The 19,532-nt window shown below is 32.0% G+C and overlaps 1 protein-coding gene across 1 annotated transcript in view; it reads left to right on the top strand.

Moving 5' to 3' along the window:
* LOC145692677 (uncharacterized) overlaps positions 1-19,532 on the top strand; it is a 1,521,027-nt gene that overhangs the window by 509,194 nt on the left and 992,301 nt on the right. Inside the window, exons 123-129 of the mRNA XM_081768059.1 lie at positions 287-337; positions 4,218-4,271; positions 5,143-5,193; positions 6,278-6,328; positions 9,309-9,359; positions 10,943-10,996; positions 14,800-14,853. Of these exons, the coding sequence (XP_081624185.1) occupies positions 287-337; positions 4,218-4,271; positions 5,143-5,193; positions 6,278-6,328; positions 9,309-9,359; positions 10,943-10,996; positions 14,800-14,853 (366 nt within the window). The remainder of the gene's footprint in view (positions 1-286; positions 338-4,217; positions 4,272-5,142; positions 5,194-6,277; positions 6,329-9,308; positions 9,360-10,942; positions 10,997-14,799; positions 14,854-19,532) is intronic.

Here is a 19,532-nt window from a genome sequence, read left to right as displayed (position 1 = left end):
TGATTCGTTGAATCAAAATTTAGCATCAATTAAAGTAGCATTGAGTTATAAGATCTGGACATGTATTTAAAAGCAAGTTCCAAATCACATAAGGTATAAGCCAATTTTAACCCAAATCACACTTATTCAAGGTATGTCATTTAACTGCTATGATTAACACTTTATCTTAACTTTGCTTAAAAAATTATGCCGGTATAGTGAAAATACCTCCTCTGATCTCTTTACATAAATGTATTTAATGTATGTATGGATAATGGAGAAAATATCTATACTCTCGTTATTGCAGGTTTACAACCAGAAACAATTGGAGGTATACTTGGTCAACCTCAACTCCCAGGTTAGTTTATTTATGATTTGACAATTACAGTAATTTTCTCCTAAAGTGATCGAATCGATAAGTAAGGCAATCGAATGTACCCTATTCAAAAGAAGTTGCCTAAGTGAAATGGTTTCTATACCTTCCTCATAGTTTTACTTCCCCAGTGAGTGTTCTTGGGTTGAATAACCTAACCAACGACAATTTCATAACCAGGTTACTAAATGTGTCAAACAGACAAGTTGCTACAAAAGGACATTAAACTCTTTCAGTCATGTGAGCTATCTTGAATAGCAATGATCACTACTCGAAGTCAGCTTTGCTGTTTTTCTGCCAGTATAGGAGATAAACCGTTCTCTGTAGTTACTGTGAGAGTCATTTGCTCATGCATCGCTGATAGGAATGAAACTTTGATTCCAATACAATAAGTTTTAAGCCTTACGTACTTTTGTAGTCCTGACTACAATTATTGAATAAATAGAAAATTTTACTTTTGATCAACTAATTCCTTAGTACGCCAATTGTAGAAATTTATACTGAATTCATAACAAGTTCTTTCAGAAAACAACTGCAAAAGTAAATGCCATTTAGTTTGAATCCTAGCACTAACGTCCCGTAGCAACATAATGAGAAAACTTACAAAAACTTTAAGTTCACTTATGTCGGCGGTAGAAATTCGCATAATGTATTAAATGTGCATGAGGAATATTTGGATTAAACGATACTCTCTCTCTCTCTCTCTCTCTCTCTCTCTCTCTCACACACACACACACACACACACACACACACACACATATATATATATATATATATATATATATATATGTAGTCTTTCAGTTTTATGTCTCACGGTTGTGCTGGCTACGATAAAGGAGACGGTGATGATGAAAAATAAATGAAAGGTGGAATGAATGAAGTGGAAATGGGAGAACGACGAAAAAATCCCACACTTGTTTGTCCCACAATCATCGAACCAGGGACCTCATTCATCAGAAATAAGCGCTCTACCACTGAACCACCGACTCCCAGGATAAATACATACATACACACACACACACACACACACATATATATATATATATATATATATATATATATATATATATATATATATGTACAGAGGTTAATAAACCGTATGGACAAACTATAAAAGATGACTGCCCACATCAAAATAAGAGAAAATTCTGTATATGGGCCTGTGGGGAAAATTCATAATTTTGGAACTAGGAATGTCTAGAATTGTTCAAAGGCTGAAACGTGAAAACCCAGTATTTCGAATTCGTGAATCATTGAGAGCTGCTGGTAGTAGTGTGAAAGAAATTCATACATACGTAATTGAAGGTGAGTATTTCATTAATGTGCAATATGTGGAAAAGAGAATTCCACAGGTTATAAATTCTAAACATGCTCTCAACAGAATTCTCAGATGTGCTCTGATTTCAAGATGGATCCAAAGTAGGAGAAACTTGCCTTCACAATAATTGACACACAATGCTCAGTAGGATAGTAAAAATTGTATGGGAACAACTGCATCATGGTCCGTCATATTCGAAATAACAGGTGCTGCAATGATTTTTGTATCCTTACACATGTAAAAATGTGAAACATACATGCGACCAAATACATACCGAACACGAGGGATCGTAGAACTGCTGGTTCCTATGAATTTCGACTTTCCGTCGAAGCTGTCCATATAAATGGTTATTAAGTCTTGCCTTTTGTCTACTGGACCCATCTTGAAATTAATGCATGATGGGAAATTCTGTTGAGAGTATGTCTGTGACTTGTACCCTGTATTGAATTTCTTGTATATTCAGGCTGCAATAGTACTTTGTTACATGTCATTGCGTACCGTCTGGTGTTGTTGACATATCCCACTAGGCAATGTCCTTCAAATTTCTTTAGAGAAATAAATGTACCAGTAGAAAGTCCGTAGAACGTGCCGGACATTTGAGAAGTTCTACCCATGCTAATTACCGATTGATTGATGTATTATTCAAATATGCTCTGCTGTGCTTGGCACTCTGAGCTGGGCACCCGTCATGTTGATACCACATTCCCTGCTAGTCTCAAACGGTATTTCCTCTAATAGTGTTCGGAGTTCATTTTCTAGGAAATGTGCATTGATCATTCAGTGTATCATGTTTAAGAAATTGACCAAGGACCACTATTTTACACCAGACGTTAACTACAATGGACGCTGACGTTCCACTTTCAGAAGGCTATGTTGATTTGTTACGTATCAGTAGTGCATGTTCCTTAGGTTAAAGTTTCCATGTTTGTTTAAGGTGGCCTCGTCTGTCAATAGGATACGCGACAAATCTGAAGTGTCATGTAGGAACACACATGGGCAAAATTAAACGTTTCACAAAATCATTCCCAGGTAGATACTAATGGATGGATGTATGATATGGACGAATATATAGATAGGGTAATGTGGTTCACTGACTCATACCATCGTCTTTTTCAATATCACGGAAGCACATGTGTAGATTCATAGCAACAGCGGCTGGAACATTTATTACACCCGTCTAACCTGTAATTGGCTTGTTCCGCACACGTTTTCGCAGTGTTACATTTCTTGTGTTCTTTAGTTTCACAAAGAGCTACCAAAAAGAAGTCGTGATTGCCACCGTCTGTCAGGACATCTCTGCATATACACAACAGGCTCCTGGCAAATTTTATCTGCATTCTCTATAGATCAGGATCATGTTCGCTTTTTCCTGGTTTCTTAACGCAATGTCTTCATTCTTACTCTGCTGTGAACTAACACAATCTTCTGAATCGGCAATTGCAACTTGCTAAGCTTCAAGGACTGTTCTGTAAGCCACCTCAAACGGCATACGTACCGAACTAGGGCGGTTAAGTGGGTCACTTGCCTTTCTGTTTACAGCAATTCCGATGGTCATATCTTCGTTACTTTGTGCAGTAGGAGCATCAGACAAAGGGCATTGTATTATTCAAAAATTTGTAAACAATACTGTTACTCGTTTCGCATATAATTTGAAGTTGAACATAAGAATGGTTTACGAATGAATCGCATATACGAAAAACGAAAAATCTCAATTTTTCGATCCCAACATACTATTAAATATATAGTATACGTATTTGGAAAATATGTGTATGTGAGAGGACAAATTAAGAATGAACTATTGTTCTACTTCAAACAAGTTATTAAACATTGATTGTTTGCGAAACTTCTTTTATCTAGCTTAAACACCAATCTAGCCGAGAATTTTCCAAATGTCAGGGATCTACGTGTTTATGTGCACTGACTGCCTCAAAAGCCGGCTCATTGAAACTTTACCTTAGAGGTTTGAAAAGAAACAAACCCATATAGTAGATCTGGTAAACACTAACGCACAGCGTAACACATTGAAATTACGCGTCCTGGATAACCCATTGAATCTTATGGCCGCATTGCAGTACCATAAATTCATGAATCAAAAATTCTGCAACGTTTGCCTTGTGTTATCCATTTTATACTTACAGTTATTAATTTATATATTTTATTCTTAAGAGAATATTTTTTGTATAAAGTACAAAAGAGCTGCGGTATTTTAATTAAAACAGTGACGTAATGTAAAATGAAATACACTGTATTTTAAAGCTGTTAAAACCGTCTTGAAAAGATTATATTGCTTGCATTATAAATTTTAACTTAAATTTAAAATAGTCATTCCCCAGTTTACAAGAGTTCTATTTAAAAGCTTGTCACTAAATAACATAATTGAGTGCAAATATATTATAATAACTTCACAAAAAGTTTTAATACATTCAATATCGCAAATTGCTAGAATGTAGTGCCGATTTTTACAATTTTGTGAACAAACAAGTTCAAATTTTACATTTAAATTATTCCATACTCAATTTCTTGAATAAATGTGTTTACTTATCACAGGAGAGGAAACCCCATCACCAATTAAAGAGGAGAAGCAGCAGCCTCCCATATCAGGTAAGTGGAAACTTGTATGTTCTGTTTTCTACATCAATTATATACAAATATTACCTAGGTATTATAAATATACATTTCTTACCAAATTTATATGATGATGTTTTATTCCAAATATAAATATTCTGTAAAATGCATTAAAAGTATCAAACAAACCTTGAAATGGAAGTAGTTATAGTATTACTAGGATTTTTGGTATCACAGAGAACAATTTTTGGTTCGTTGAATACAAGTCTAGGGTTATTGTAGGAACATTGTGTTATAAGACATTTATGTACAGTCACGTCCAAAATGATTGTCAAATATTTTTTAACTGTCTTCTTGTAAGAATATGATTTGATACTGATTTTGCAGGACACTTTTACTACTGATAAATATGTGTATAATCGGAAAATGTATATTTGTGGTAAATTTCATAGAAAAAAGAATTATAAATACGAAAATTAAAATGAGTAAAACAAAATGTTGCTAAATGGACAATAATCTTTTATTTTCGTTTTATAGTTCTTATTTACTTCTCTTTTGACACGAAATTTGCCACATACATGTCTGCCGATTATGCACATACTAACATTATAAGGAATACTGGGCGAATTCGTTATCAAATTATATTCCTACAACAACATATTTATAGACATGCGGCAATAATTTTGGATATAAATGTACGTTTATGGTGCTTTTCGCATTACATGAGATAAACCGAACTTAAATCTGGATTTCTTCCATTCAAGGCGCGTAACCTAATCGCTATGATTACTGTTTTATTTTCACTTTGTTTTAGACGTAATACAATTGTCATCGAAATACTTCTTCCATCTATGTTTCATTTCTTGTATATATGAATATCAAAAAATAATTACTCTTGTTATTGCAGGTTTACAACCGGAAACAACTGGGGGTATACTTGGTCAACCTGAATACCCAGGTGGGTTTACTTATGCTTTTGTTGTAATTTTCACATAATGTTGCAAGTGTTGTAATTTTCTCATAATGTGATCCAATCGTTACGTAATGTAATCGAATGTGTTCTGTTGAAGGGAAATTGGATGATGGAAAAGTATTCTATCAATATTCGCACACTTTTGACCCAGGCAAATGTGCTCGGGCTGCAAAATCTAAGTAATGACAATTTTATGTCTAGAATATACGCCGATTTATCATACAACGAAGTCGATGGAAAGGAAGATAAATCTCGTTCAGTAATGGGAGGACTCTAGAAGAGCAATGATGGGTGCTCTACATTCGCTTAGTCATCCGAATTTAAAAATGTCTTCCGAATAGATAAATGAGACTCACAAAGAGAGCCTTATATTTTGTGGACGATTAAAATCAACTATCCACTCACAACGCATCCGATGACCATAAGAGTGATGGGAACTGATCATCTTGACTGCAATATCCAAAAATGCAGCATAATTCGCACACTTTGTCGCCACGCTCTTTTGTGAATCTACTATTAATCAACGTTTCGGATGCGCATAACAATTCGATCCTCACACTACTGCTAATATTTACGAACTAATCTGTTTTAACCTGGGTTTCAGGTTTTTATATCCTGGAATCCAGGTGGATATCCATTATGTTGACATTGGATTGGTTGTCTACTAAATAACGAGTTCCATGGTCGTAGCAGATATATTTCACTAAAATATCTTGGACATAAACGTATTTATTCAAATAAAAAATAATTACGAAGAGCGCTTTGATTTTCAGATAAGTCAAATAAGCAAACATCAGACCGAAAACTTAAGTACCTAAGTTCAAATCTGACTGCTGTTATTTCAATAGTGAATATGGAACGAACAGCATGCAGCTTTCATTCTGTACTACCTTTCTCCATACCAAAAATATCCACTATACTTTTAAAAACAAAAGCCCTCAACTAGTATAATAATTGTCTTGTGTAATACATAACATTATTTGCGCATGTGTTTTATAAAGTGGAGATACATGTCATTTTATTTAAATAAATATTGCTATTTTTTAAAATGTGCTTTATTTTCTTACAGCTCCTGAAGGAAAATTACCGGGTTCAGCAGAAGAGCGCCCTGTAAGTTTAGGTATGGAATAAATAATCTTACATTTTACGTGAGTTACGAATAATGTAGTGTTTTATAGAAAAATATGTTTTATAGTTTAAAATCATTATCCCTGATATAATTAAAATTACATCTTTTTGCACAGTTAGTGTTTGATGATGTACAAATATGTTATTATTTTGACAATATTTTTATTCGTGCAATTTAGTGTAAGAAAAACATAATCTTGTTTCATTTTCCTTCTTTGTGATGTAAAGGTCACAACATTACTTGTGTCAACAATGGTCTCAGAGATTATGTTTTTGGTGAAAAAGCAGTAGCCTCTATAACCTAGTGAGTTTTAGTTAATTGCTTGTAGCAGTCCCTGTAATAGATGTAAGGACAAAACATATACATGATTTGAAAGGAAATAATGTGTTTGGAAGATGTTCAGATTATTGCAAAAATTGTAAATGTTCCTCTAATTTTTTGTACAATTATATTCTGCTATTGAGCAGGAATTCAATCATTATGCCAACTGAAAAAATGAGTGGCTATTACACTCTGTACGGAGGATATTGTTAAATATTTACATTATGGGCATGACCAGTAGTCGATAAACAACGTCACAATTCCGAATAAAATACAAAAGAGACAATAACTTTGAACTTATCTCTAAGAAGAATGTAACTGATTATGGAAATTAGGGCTTTGCATACGACTTCACTATAATATATGTAAATGTGGTAAATAGATCGATGAGATGCTCTAAAATAGCACGACTAAAACAAATGCCATCATTGAAAGTCTCAAGTGAATAACATATTGCTTATCTTCGTTTGCAGGGTGTAAGCTTAAGATTTTTCCCGAGAAACAAGTAATAAATATAACACTATACAAAAATATGAACTTTACTCGTCTAAAAATAGAATCAGCATTTCAAAGTATACTAAAGAAAGGGGACAAGATTATCCACAAGTACTAGCAGAGAGTTTCATATTTTTGGTTAATATAAAATCATAAGTTGTTTAAAAATACAACGTATTTATCCTGAAGTGAGAAGTTCGTTGTGGTTTCCCGTATTAATATCCCGCATTAAAATACGAACAGCTATCGAAAAGATCGGCTAATGTTGAGATAACTGGAGGCATCATCAATCCTGTAGATACAAGTTAAAGTACACGATGAATATCGAAGTGGAGGTAGTACTTGGGCTGCTTCTGGAACTATTATTCAATTGAATATTACCTTTAATGTGTTAATGTTATAAATGACGTGTCCAAGTATAATGAAAAATTACCTAGAAATAATTCAATAGGATATACCAGAAATGGAGAGATAAAGTGTCTAGTTTGCATTGGAAGATAACGTCTCTCTCCATAACACGACAATCTTCAAGAAATGTCTCTCGTAAGAAACTTAAATTCGTGAGTGTCTTACACGATTATTGACATATTTTCGATTCACTGATAACATTTAATTCTGAACTCTAAATTCTAACTGAATTGGCATTATTCTTAATACATGTTTAATTGATTGTAGCCTCCGATACTATGCAAGAATAAGTATGGTAATCGAGTTTGTTCGTACGTCCATCTCTCAAGAGCTCTACTTGTGAGAACATATGCAAACAAAAACGGAGAAACATACAATGCTGACTATCTAAATTGAAACGCCCTTGTACAAATATCGACAGGATACATTTAGTTTATAATAGCTCTTCGATAGGACCAGATTAATAGTGCTAGTTATCGGAACACACATTGATATTCTTTCAAAATGAGTGAGTTCTACATGTGAAACGAAAAAGTAATATACCATATTCTTTAATTTAGCGTTAGAAATTAGGAACGATTAGTATTACAAGTATACAAAGTCTTGATTCCGTAGAAGAATGATAACACAAATGAGACAGATGAGGCAATGCGAACAGAAAGTACTGTACTGTATTGTGCTGCATTCTATAACCTCTTCATCACTTATGAATATAAAATTGAAAGAATATTTCTATTTTAATTAGTTCTTGTCACTAGAAATAAAGCATTGAACAAAAATAAAATAACATAGAGATTTTCCGCCAAAAGTAGTGGATCCATTTATTTTTACGAGTAAATCAGAAAATATGCAATCGTTTGTTGGAATTATTATATAAAGTACTTTTGTATGCATTTTTGTTTACAGGTGAAGAAATTCCATCTATAATATCAGCAGTAGAACAATTGCCCCAACCGGAAGACAAGATATATTTTTGTTACTACATGCAATACGTGTAACAAAATTACTTTTGCGCTTTCTATACAAACATTAATTTATTTTATTAGTATAGTCATGATTAAATAAACTCACTTCGAATTCATGAACATATATATTACTATTATGACTTTCGATTTTCAACTAGAAAATAAAAGTAATTAAATAAACTATAGGACGTTAATAGGAAATAATAATTTTAACTGCGTTACAAGAAATTTGTGAAACTTTTATGTACTTTAGGATATTGAGGATTTCTTAGTTCGTTGGGTTATGAAATGTGTACAGCAATATTATATTCTTTGATGGTAAATGTTAGAATAACTTGTTTAATGAAACCTGTTATTTACTAATTGTAAAATGTCTTTATCTTTGCTGTCCCTATATCCAACAGTAGATTGAACCATAGTCTGCTTACCACAGTAAAATATGTTAATATTGTCACATCTGTAGGTTGGTTTCCTTATGTACTTGGCCTTATTTCAAGGACCGTGAAACTATTATAAGCTCTACGTACATTACTTACCAAACTATAAATTTAGCACATGCGTATGACGATCCTTGTCGTAGGTTTGCTTTTATGTTGGACTTTCAAAGTTTGCTATGCATTAAAATTAGACCTGTACAAAAGAGAGACATTTACATCCTCACAACAAAATTTATATTATTAAACAAAATTCAGTCTAAAATTATTTAGTATAAAACACTTTCATTCCATTAAACTGAAGTAAATAATATATCTAGCTTATATATAACTTGTCTATACTTTTAGGTGCAGCACCTGAAATTATTTCAGTTGTGCTTGGACAGCCCCAATATCCAGGTTAGATCAAAGTGAAACAGCCATACATGTACATTTCTGTAACCATTAATAATGTCTATTTTAAGTCAAATCTTTTACGCGTCTTTTGATATTTAATTACCATATGAAAAAGCAGGATATGAGTAGTTTCACATAATATGGAATTAAATATTTAAAACGTCTTTTATTTTAATTAGAATTTTATAATTTTGGAAAAATCTTCAACATATGAAAACGTATTTTTATCAACTAAATTTTTTGACTGTTGATACCACGGAGTCGCATTTGCTCAAGGGTTAATAATGATAATTGTTAATAATTTTTGTAAGGACTACCTGAACTTAATTCCATACAAACTAAAATTATAAACTTGTCATGTCTTTACATTTGTAATGCTCAAGAATAAAAGTGTACTCAGAACTACAACACAAGAAAACCGAGTTTGATTTTGTGAGTGATCACAACCGAACGAACTTTGCATCAAAAGGTTCTGGAGCTACTCAGTCTGGAGATATTCTACCTACCTGGGGAAGAAAAGGAGGACTTGGTGTCGTGTTAACTACCTATCTTAATTATGGCCGAGGATAACAGAAACGTATGAGCCTCAACATCCGAAACCTCCTAGACATTCCTTTATAATATCTCGGATAGGCATAAGAGAGCGAACCACTAATATTATAAAGTAAAGCGAAAGCTTACAATACCATCTTTTTATTCAATTTTACAAATTAGAATAAACTAGTATGACATAATATAATTAGAGATTCAATAGAAGAATGATAACGCAAATGAGACGGATGAAACGAAACAAATCTAAACTTTAATACTGTCGAATATTATATTAATAATATCATGTTTTTTAAAATAAATAATATTGAACATTTAAGAAATTGAAGATGTATTTCTTTTGTTAAGGGCATTACATTTTGATACAGTTTCGCGAATTCCTCATTCAAGCACTTACATAGTCTTTAATGAATGAAAGTGTTGTTTATATTAATTTGATATCTTGCACAGTTTCGACGAGGAACATTTTTTATAGATATTCTAATAATGGTTTAAATTATGTACATGTGTGCCATTTTGAAATGATTATTGTTTTACTTTGATTTTATAAGACTACGTGATTAAATTTTGATAGTAGTGAACATTTTCAATTATATGATCTTACGCAATGCTACAAACTTTTTCAATATTCAGAATTCTCAAAAAAAGTTTTCAGCTATCAGTTTATTTTAAGTGATATTACACTTTTTACATATATTAGAAAACATATATGTAATTGGATGTGATAATTACTTAAGCTGCTTTTCTTAATAAAGCCCTCTTAAGAGAGATATTTTTCAATCAGGAAATTATATGGTTGATACACTGACAAATGTTTCTCCAATCTCTTGAATGCTTCTAAACATAAATTTAGAAAGATATGTTTTTAATTAGTTTATATCACTAGAAATAAATTATTATCCGAAAATAAATAAAGTAAATATATTTTCTGTCAAAAACTATGGAGCAGTTTTTTCTTATGGATAAGTAAAAAATATACAGTCATTTATACGATATGTTATTACCTAAAATATTTTGATATGTATTTCTGTTTACAGGTGAAGAAATTCCATCTAAAACATCACCAGTAGAACAAGTACCTGAACCGGAAGGTAAGAGGAATTTCTAAGTTACTATTTTCAATATTTGTGACTGAATTAGTTTTATGCGTTCTACAGAAACTTTAATTTATTTTTCATTGTAGTAACGATTAAATAAACTCACTTCGACTTCTTGAGCACTTATGTTAGTATTATTATTTTCGATTCTCTACTAGAAAAATAAAAAATATTTAACTAAACTATAGGGCGTTTAGCGAAAATATTAATTTCAACTGCGTTACAAAAGGTACGTGAATCCTTTATGTAATAGAAGGCATTGAGGATATCTTAGTTCGTTGGATTGTGAAATAAATATATACACAACAGTGTTAAATTCTTCCATTGCAAATCGTAGAGAAATTTGTTTACCTAAATCTGTTATTTACTAATTTTGAAATTTCCTTACGTTTGCTGTCCCTATATCCGACGATATGTTGAATCATAGTGTGTTTACTATAGTAAAATATGTTAACATTACCACATCTGTAGGTTGGTTTCCTGATGTACTTGTCCTTATATTTCTAGAACTGTTAAACTTCTAAAAGCTGTACGTACATTACTCACCAAACTACATGTAAAAGTTGACTAAGTACCTATATTCAAACATTGTCCTTTCTTTCGTCTAATGTTGGACTTACAAAATTCGGTATGCATAAAAGTTAGACCTGTATAGAACAGAGACCTGAAATAGTACAACATAACTTACGTAATTAAACACAATTCTGTCTAAAATGATTTAGTATAAATCACTTTCATTCCACTGAAGTGAAGTAAATGATATATCTAGCTTCTATATAATTTGTCTATACTTTTCGGTGCAGCACTGGAAACGATTTCATTTGTGCTTGGACATCCTCAATATCCAGGCTAATTCAAAAGTGAAACATCACATTATAGGTTGATTTCTGTATTAATAAGAATATATATATTTTGAGTCAGACTTTTGTAGGTCTTGAGCTTAAATAATTAAATGAGAAAGCAATATATGAGTTGTTTCACATATTATAGAATAAAATATTTAAAATGGTTTATTACTTAGAAGGTTGTGGTTAAATACCCAGGTATCGACAAAACCACTACGCATCAAAAGTATGCTTCTCAGCTGAATTTTAGAGTGTAGATCCCAAACGGTCGCAAGTGGTGACTGTTCAATAAAATCATTTATTGCCAATTCCTGGAGGAACTGTCTGACCTTGTATCCAATACAATCTAAAATTATTAAGTTGTCATGTCTTTACATTTCTAACACTCTCAAGAAGAAGCGAGCTATCTCAGTAGTCAATCAAGTAGTGCAACTGTTTTCAACACGAGGAATCTGAACAATTATTCTATTTAATCAGAACTGGATAAATTTTCTGTTGTCTTCTCGCCAAGGGTCTCTGGGCCTACTTGACCTAAAGATATTGTGCGTACTTTTATTGTGAATGAGGATAAGAAAGTGTGATGCTCTACATCCGAAGCCGCCTCTGCATTCCTCCCTCCCTTCACTTTCCCTTCCTCCACAGGTCATTATTTCATTTCAAAACATTTAATAGTCTTAAACGTGATGAAAATCTACCTTCAGAAAAGTTGATTGTAGTTGTTTTACATTCAAAAACAAGAACAAATAGTAGGTTGGTAAACTCGATTACATAACGCATTGTGAGACAACTTGGAAAGTCACAACATATACAAAGATTGCGTGACTTATTGATTTTGACCCTTATCATCTGAGAATAGTTTTGTTTAAATCACGTATCAATCTCAGTTACATGCTTGTGCAAATGTGCTATATATTCATGACATCCAGTGTTACCTCTTTGGAGTAATTTATTGTAGTTTTTGTCTATCGTTTTCCTTTGTGACACATGTGTTTCCAAGAAGTAAAAAGTACTGAGTTCAGGAAATAAAATTGTAGTTAAAATTGCGCTCCTTCTCGCAGCTGGAGTGAGAAAATAAGGAACTGCAACAGAACATCATAGACGAGATCCAAATAAGTTAGCACCGTCCCACCAACTCATTTTGACTCATGGTACGACTCAAAGCGGCCGGCACAGCGGGGAACATTCCCCGCAGTAGCCGACAATAAATTCGATCTTCCTACGCCTTCATGTGCTTTTGAAGGTTTCAGTAAGTCAGGAATGATCAACACGGAAGATTGCACAAAACGCTGGCATAATTTATTAGTCTGTCTCCAAAATTCTGTCAAGTATAGAATTAGATCGTAACATACATGTGTTAGAATTATTTCTTGAGAAAAATACAGACAGTCGAAAAGAAGTCTATGAATTCTTGCAGGATATAGGGATCTAGAGACTGACATTCTATTTAGCGATGAGGCTTTTTTAAAAATAATAAGTGTACAGCTAACAAACACAACGATATGCACTGGTTTATTACTAATCCAGTGCGAAATTGTTCGAAGTGAAATGGACGTGGCGGATTTTGACACTAGGCGCTTCATTTAACGAAAGTAAATGAAATACCTAACTTACATGTATCCTCCATGTATATCTAGTTTTGCTCCAGAAACACCTTTACTTCTGCTTGCAAAGCTCGGCTATTTCGAGATTAGTTAGAAAGCTAAATATCACAACTCTGCACGTTTCGGTAACTAGTTAAAATATCTACTTTAGGTCAGATACATTTCATGTTTCCTTAAATTTAATTAATCCACAAAAAAAGTAAAAAGTAATTTTTTTCACATCATTATAAAGTCAATATCATGTACTAGCAATAAGTTTGGCTAACAGAACTACGAAGAACGCCCAACAAACTTTTCTTCAATCAAGAGAAAATAGCACCAATCTTTCCTAGACGTCCATTGATAATTCAACTAATCGCAGGCAGTGAACCTATTAATAATGCAAGCATTTAAAATTTTATAAATTGAAAACTTAGAAAAGGAAAATATCAACTTGTCTCTCCTCATATCCAGGATTTGAAACTTTGTTAGTTAATTGCTCCATAATGTTTGATATTCAGTATACATAAACTGATTTATTAATATGTAATACTTAGTTGCATTGTGCTCTTAGATTGTAATATGTTCCTGTTAAAGAATTTTCTGCTATTATTGTTAGTTGAGTATGTTTCTTGCATGTGACGAATGAGCTTTTCCTATACCTATTAGTGGAGAAAAACATGTACAACCTGGTAAGGAATGTAAATATAAGAACAACACAAAAATAATATATTTTAGGGAAAATAATAAGCTTATATTTATATTATAAAAATAAGTACAAGTAGTAGTTCCCTACATTTTTTCCTAAACCAAGCTTTCTTAATTGCTGGTAGTACATACCTTCCGCCCAAAGGATTACGGCCCTTTCATTTCGGACGTAAACCCATGTAGTTTAGAGTCACTTTTACTTAAAAACTATAATTGTTTCGATTTAAGAATTTAGTTTTTAGCTTGGCCGCCAAACGCTCTAAGCTTGAGGACACACTCATGCTGTTACTTGAGCGTTTCGTAGTACATGATATTATTTTGATTTCTATCATTTAGTAGTAAGCGATAAACAAAATAGGAATATTTATTAGTTTCAGGTCGAGATATGATAACTTGTAGTGATGTATATTAATGATGTTGTTTATTATTAGTAATATACAGGACTTATTCTCTCTGAAACTGAAACGTTTGTCTTATTATTAGGAATAATATATTTAATTCAATATTTTCAACTGAATTCGTTATTAAACTTTCCACAAAGTAAGGAGAACCCAATTCTTCCTCCAAATGAGTGACACATAAAAGGAATATTATGTTAAATATATACAATTTAGAACTATCAACTGTAACAGCAAATAATAATATTCATTTTACATTCATTCAGCACAAGAAGTACCTTCTCCAATTAGTCCACAGGAGCAAATATCAGTACAACCAGGTAGGCAAAAAAAAAACAATAATATGTTTATGTACTTTAACTTAAATGAAATAAAGTCAATATAGGGAATTACCAACCATATTTACAAGTGAAACAGTTTACATTATATCAAAATAAACATAAACCTCAAACAGAATTAACAAGAGTCAATTTTCCTTAAATTTAGGAATTTCACTGGAAATTACTACTGGTGAGCTTGGCCAGCCTCAATGCCCAGGAGAGTTTAGAATCCTTAAGTATTACATTGAAAAACGCATTTCAGCTGTTTCGTTAAGATGATAAAAAGTTCCATACTATTTTAACACAAGTAATTCCTCTCTTTAACTAGAATACGATCTTTTCTAATTACATATCTAATTTGGTGATACATCTAAATATTCTAAGTTTTTCTTCATAATCCCTTAAGAATATAATTGACCAAAAGTACTTAGCTTCAAAATTCGCTAAACTAACCGCGATGTTTGTTCTCGAATGCACCTAGTGCATCTGCATTTTATTTAAAAGATTTATATATATATATTATATATATATATATATATATATATATATATATATATATATATATATATATATATATATATATATATATATATATATATATATATTACTTTAACGTCTTACCATTATATCCTTAGGTTAAAGGCGACAAACAGTTGATGAAGGCGAATCAGTGTGTAATTAAACTTTTGTGTTCTGTCAGCAGAAATCGAATCTATGACCACATGCATTAGCCACTATACCAGCGAATCTGCTACCAAATATCTTAACATTCATATTACGAGATTGGTTTTAAAGCATTACGAAAGAAGAAAATTCGGCTAGAATTTCTTCTCGTAACAGTCTAACAGAGTACAATTACCCCTGTAAATACATTTGGATTTCATTAGGTGCCCCTGAAAAGGAGTTCACATGACATTACAACGAATAAGGACTTGAAGCATGGCAGCCAATGAATCTTTTGATATTGCTGTCATATTATGTACTAACTGAGACGTGAAATTCATGAACGAGTTCATAGATTCAATTTCGTTAAACATTGAATGTATTACGGTGGTTCATAACTCAGTTTAAACAGTTTGTATACTTTTGTGTCACTTTGCTGCTAATATATGGAGTAAATACACAGCAATTCATTATTCAGATATGTAGAATTTTATATAAATGTTGAACGAAATCTATTTCGGTGACTGATAGAATATGTGTCCTTTGATGCAGTACTATTAACGAGTTTTCGCGAATGTTGGTTTAATCAAGTTTTAGCAATTCTTTGCATGTTGCGCGCTATCTATATCGCTGTTTCTGGAATCAGTCTTCCATTTAGCTTTAGAGGTACAAATTATTCCGCGCAGCCTTTTCATTTGTCAAGGAAAACAAGTCAGCGATATATTTAAGACCTATTTCCATATGGGAATAAAGTAGCTGTGATAAAAATAACTAGAACAGAACTTATCGTTGGGACGAATATTGAAGCAAGGCAATTTCTTTACTATTATTCTATCGTTTATATTTTTCTAGCTGTCAGTTATTAATATTAGCTTTCATTAAATTTGGTATCGTTAGAATATATTTTTGACCTGGTAATAACATTAAACTGTACCTATTCGTATAGTTATCTTAGTAACCAGCGAACTAGAGTTCTTGCAAATCCTTGGGTCTGCCTTTTAGAAACAGTAATTACAAGTTTAAAACATGCCTACTAAATTTGAATACTGCTTTAGAAAGAAAAGTATTATTGAGTGCTTCATCACTATAGACAGAAACAATACGAGATAGACATTTAGTTTTTTGAGTTTTCCACCACTTCTCGAACTGTTGCTCATCACCTTTTGACTCCTGTAGCGCCCGCACAAAAAACACAAAAATTGGAAATTGAACTTTTGTGCCGACGTCTTGAAATTATTTAGACGCCGTTGGTGCAGGGTATTAAACCCACACAAATTATATTTTAAAAAAACTGTCATTATAATGGAATTTCGGTGAGTGCGTTAGAAATACAAAAAGCGTGGTGACGATAGTGATTTCAAACTTTTAATGTATTAATGTACTGTTAAATGTTCCCTTGAATCACTCGTAGTAATATCTTTTGCCACAGAATAAAAGTTATTTCTGGTAACACTTTTGGAAATATTAAATAAAAGCTTCACAATCACTGATATAATTACTTAGTCTGTCAAACATAGCCATAGAAATTGCAAACTTCAAATTGCCAACAAAAATAGCTCATATAAGTATTCAATTTTGGCACCTATTCAACTCCATTTGAATATGTTAGTCACTTTCAAGAAAATATCATAAATACTTATCCAGGCTATATCGAAATATCAGAATTCACTAAATTACAAAACTTAATATAACAGAGTCTCGGAACTTTCCATGATATTGCACCATTTACGACTAATAATATGAGCATGTGCTCTCGTCGTTGCATTCAATTTCCAATGACCAGAAGGTGGTCAGTTAACTACCTCCAGAAATAGTAGTTCCTATATTAGCCACTCATTACAAGTGGCGCTAGTTTTTTTTTTTTATATATATATAATCTTACAACATGCTAGAACATCCCACCCTCTGGAAAAAATTGATATAATCAATTTTTTTTAATATTAAGAGATATATTAATGTAAACAACACTAAACTTCCACTCGATTCAAACTTACTAAACTTAAAATTAATAATTAAACGAAAAGAAAAAAAATCCCCCGATAATGACATTCATACAACTTTCACGCTAATCACTCTAACCATTCAAGTATTGTATACACCATTTAGTATTAAATGCATATATCTCAAAACATCTCAAACCATGCAATTAAATAATTACATTTAGTTCTTAGTGTTTGTATATTAGAGGTAAAGATCTTATTTTCCTTCTCTTGTAGCATATTATAGATATAATTTCTTTCACTATTTAGTAATTACAGTTATCTCTTAGTCCATGTGAATTTCACGTATAATATAGTCGTCACTACTCATGATTACAGTTATTAATTTTCCTTTTTCTTTTGCAATTACAGTTTTTAGGTGAATTACATTTCTCTCTCTTTTTTTGCAATTACAGGCCTGTAATTTTTATGAATGACAATTTAAGTATTTCTTTTTACTCTGTACGGTTTGGTTAAACTCACATGAATTTTTCTAATGTCTTTAGGATCATCAAGATTTTCTGCCAATATTGTATTGACTGTTAAGATACGTATTACCCGGAAAGGACCATGCCATACATTTGATAAGCTCTTATTTATCTGACCTGATAAAGATGATTGAATCTGTGACTTAATCAAAACTTTGTCACCTACTTGATAATTTGTTTCGGTCCTGTTTTTATCATATTTCTTTTTCCTTTTCAACCATGCACCTTCCATATTCTTTAATGCTGTTACCCATACACCTGTTCTTTTACTTTTAATATCTGTTTCATCTATTCTCCAACAAATATCCAGGGGATCATTAACATGATAGTTAAAAACTAACTCCATAGGTGTAAACCCATGTTCGGAGTGTACAGAAGAGTTTAATGAAAACTCAATTTCATGTATAAATTTATCCCTCAAATGTTGTTTATCATTTATATATATTCTCAAAGCCTGCTTAAAGCTTAAAATGTATCGTTCAGCTTCGTTACTTGCACAATGGTAGGGTGAAATACATATATCCTTTATTCCTAAGCTATACAAGAAGTCTTTAAATACAGATGATCTAAAAATACTGGCATTATCGTGTGCTATACTTGCCACGAACCCTCTTCGACACATTAATTTGAAAAGTTTATTAACAATAATCTGACTATTCAAATTAATTAACGGTTCCAAAAACACATATTTAGAAAAAAAGCATCTACTATTATCAAACAGTATCTACCAGATCTCGAACGTGTAACAGGTCCTATTACATCTACATATATCCTAGAATTAACTCCTCGTATTAATTCTGATACCAATTGACCTATCTTCTTTCTATTATTACTTTTTGCCAGTTGACATTCCCTACAAGATCTCACGTATTCCTTAATCTCAGGTATAACACCCTTCCAGGTGAATCTAGAACACACTTTTCCTATACATTTATTAATCCCACAATGCGCTCCTGGCAAGGCTGGTTTATGATAGTATTCTATAATAGATTTTGTCAAACCCTTAGGTAAATAAATTTTATAAGGATTGTGAACAGACCGAGTTTTCTTACACAATATTCCATTAACCATTTTATATTCTGGTACATCTTCCTTTTTCTTAATCCTATCAATAATACTTTTCATTTCTTGATCTGCATTTTGAAATTCTTCTATAGTTTGTCTCGCAAAAGGCATACTCCAAATATTCACAAATAGCTTATTAATTATTTCTTCATTTAAAGTAGGATCCTCTATGAACTCTTCAAAATCATTTTTATTGTGCAATCTAGATATAAAATCACTTGGAATATTCAAAACGCTAGGTGTATGTTTTACTGTAAAACTAAATTGAAACAAACGATACAATAAACTATCATATGTCTTTAATCTTTTCAAATTACGCAACGCATAACTTAACCCCATGTTATCTACTTTTAATTCAAAAAGTGCATGAGAGAGAAAAGTTTTAAATCGTTCCATAGTTTCTACTACAGCCATTAATTCAAGCAGGAATATGGGTTTATTTACGTCATGTTTCCTCAAACGTCGACTATAAAACCCTACAGGA

The sequence above is a fragment of the Thermobia domestica genome, chromosome 8 (assembly GCF_964235325.1).
Source record: "Thermobia domestica chromosome 8, izTheDome1.hap1.1, whole genome shotgun sequence".
NCBI classification, from domain to species: domain Eukaryota; kingdom Metazoa; phylum Arthropoda; class Insecta; order Zygentoma; family Lepismatidae; genus Thermobia; species Thermobia domestica.
This window is presented reverse-complemented; position numbering and strand designations above follow the sequence as displayed.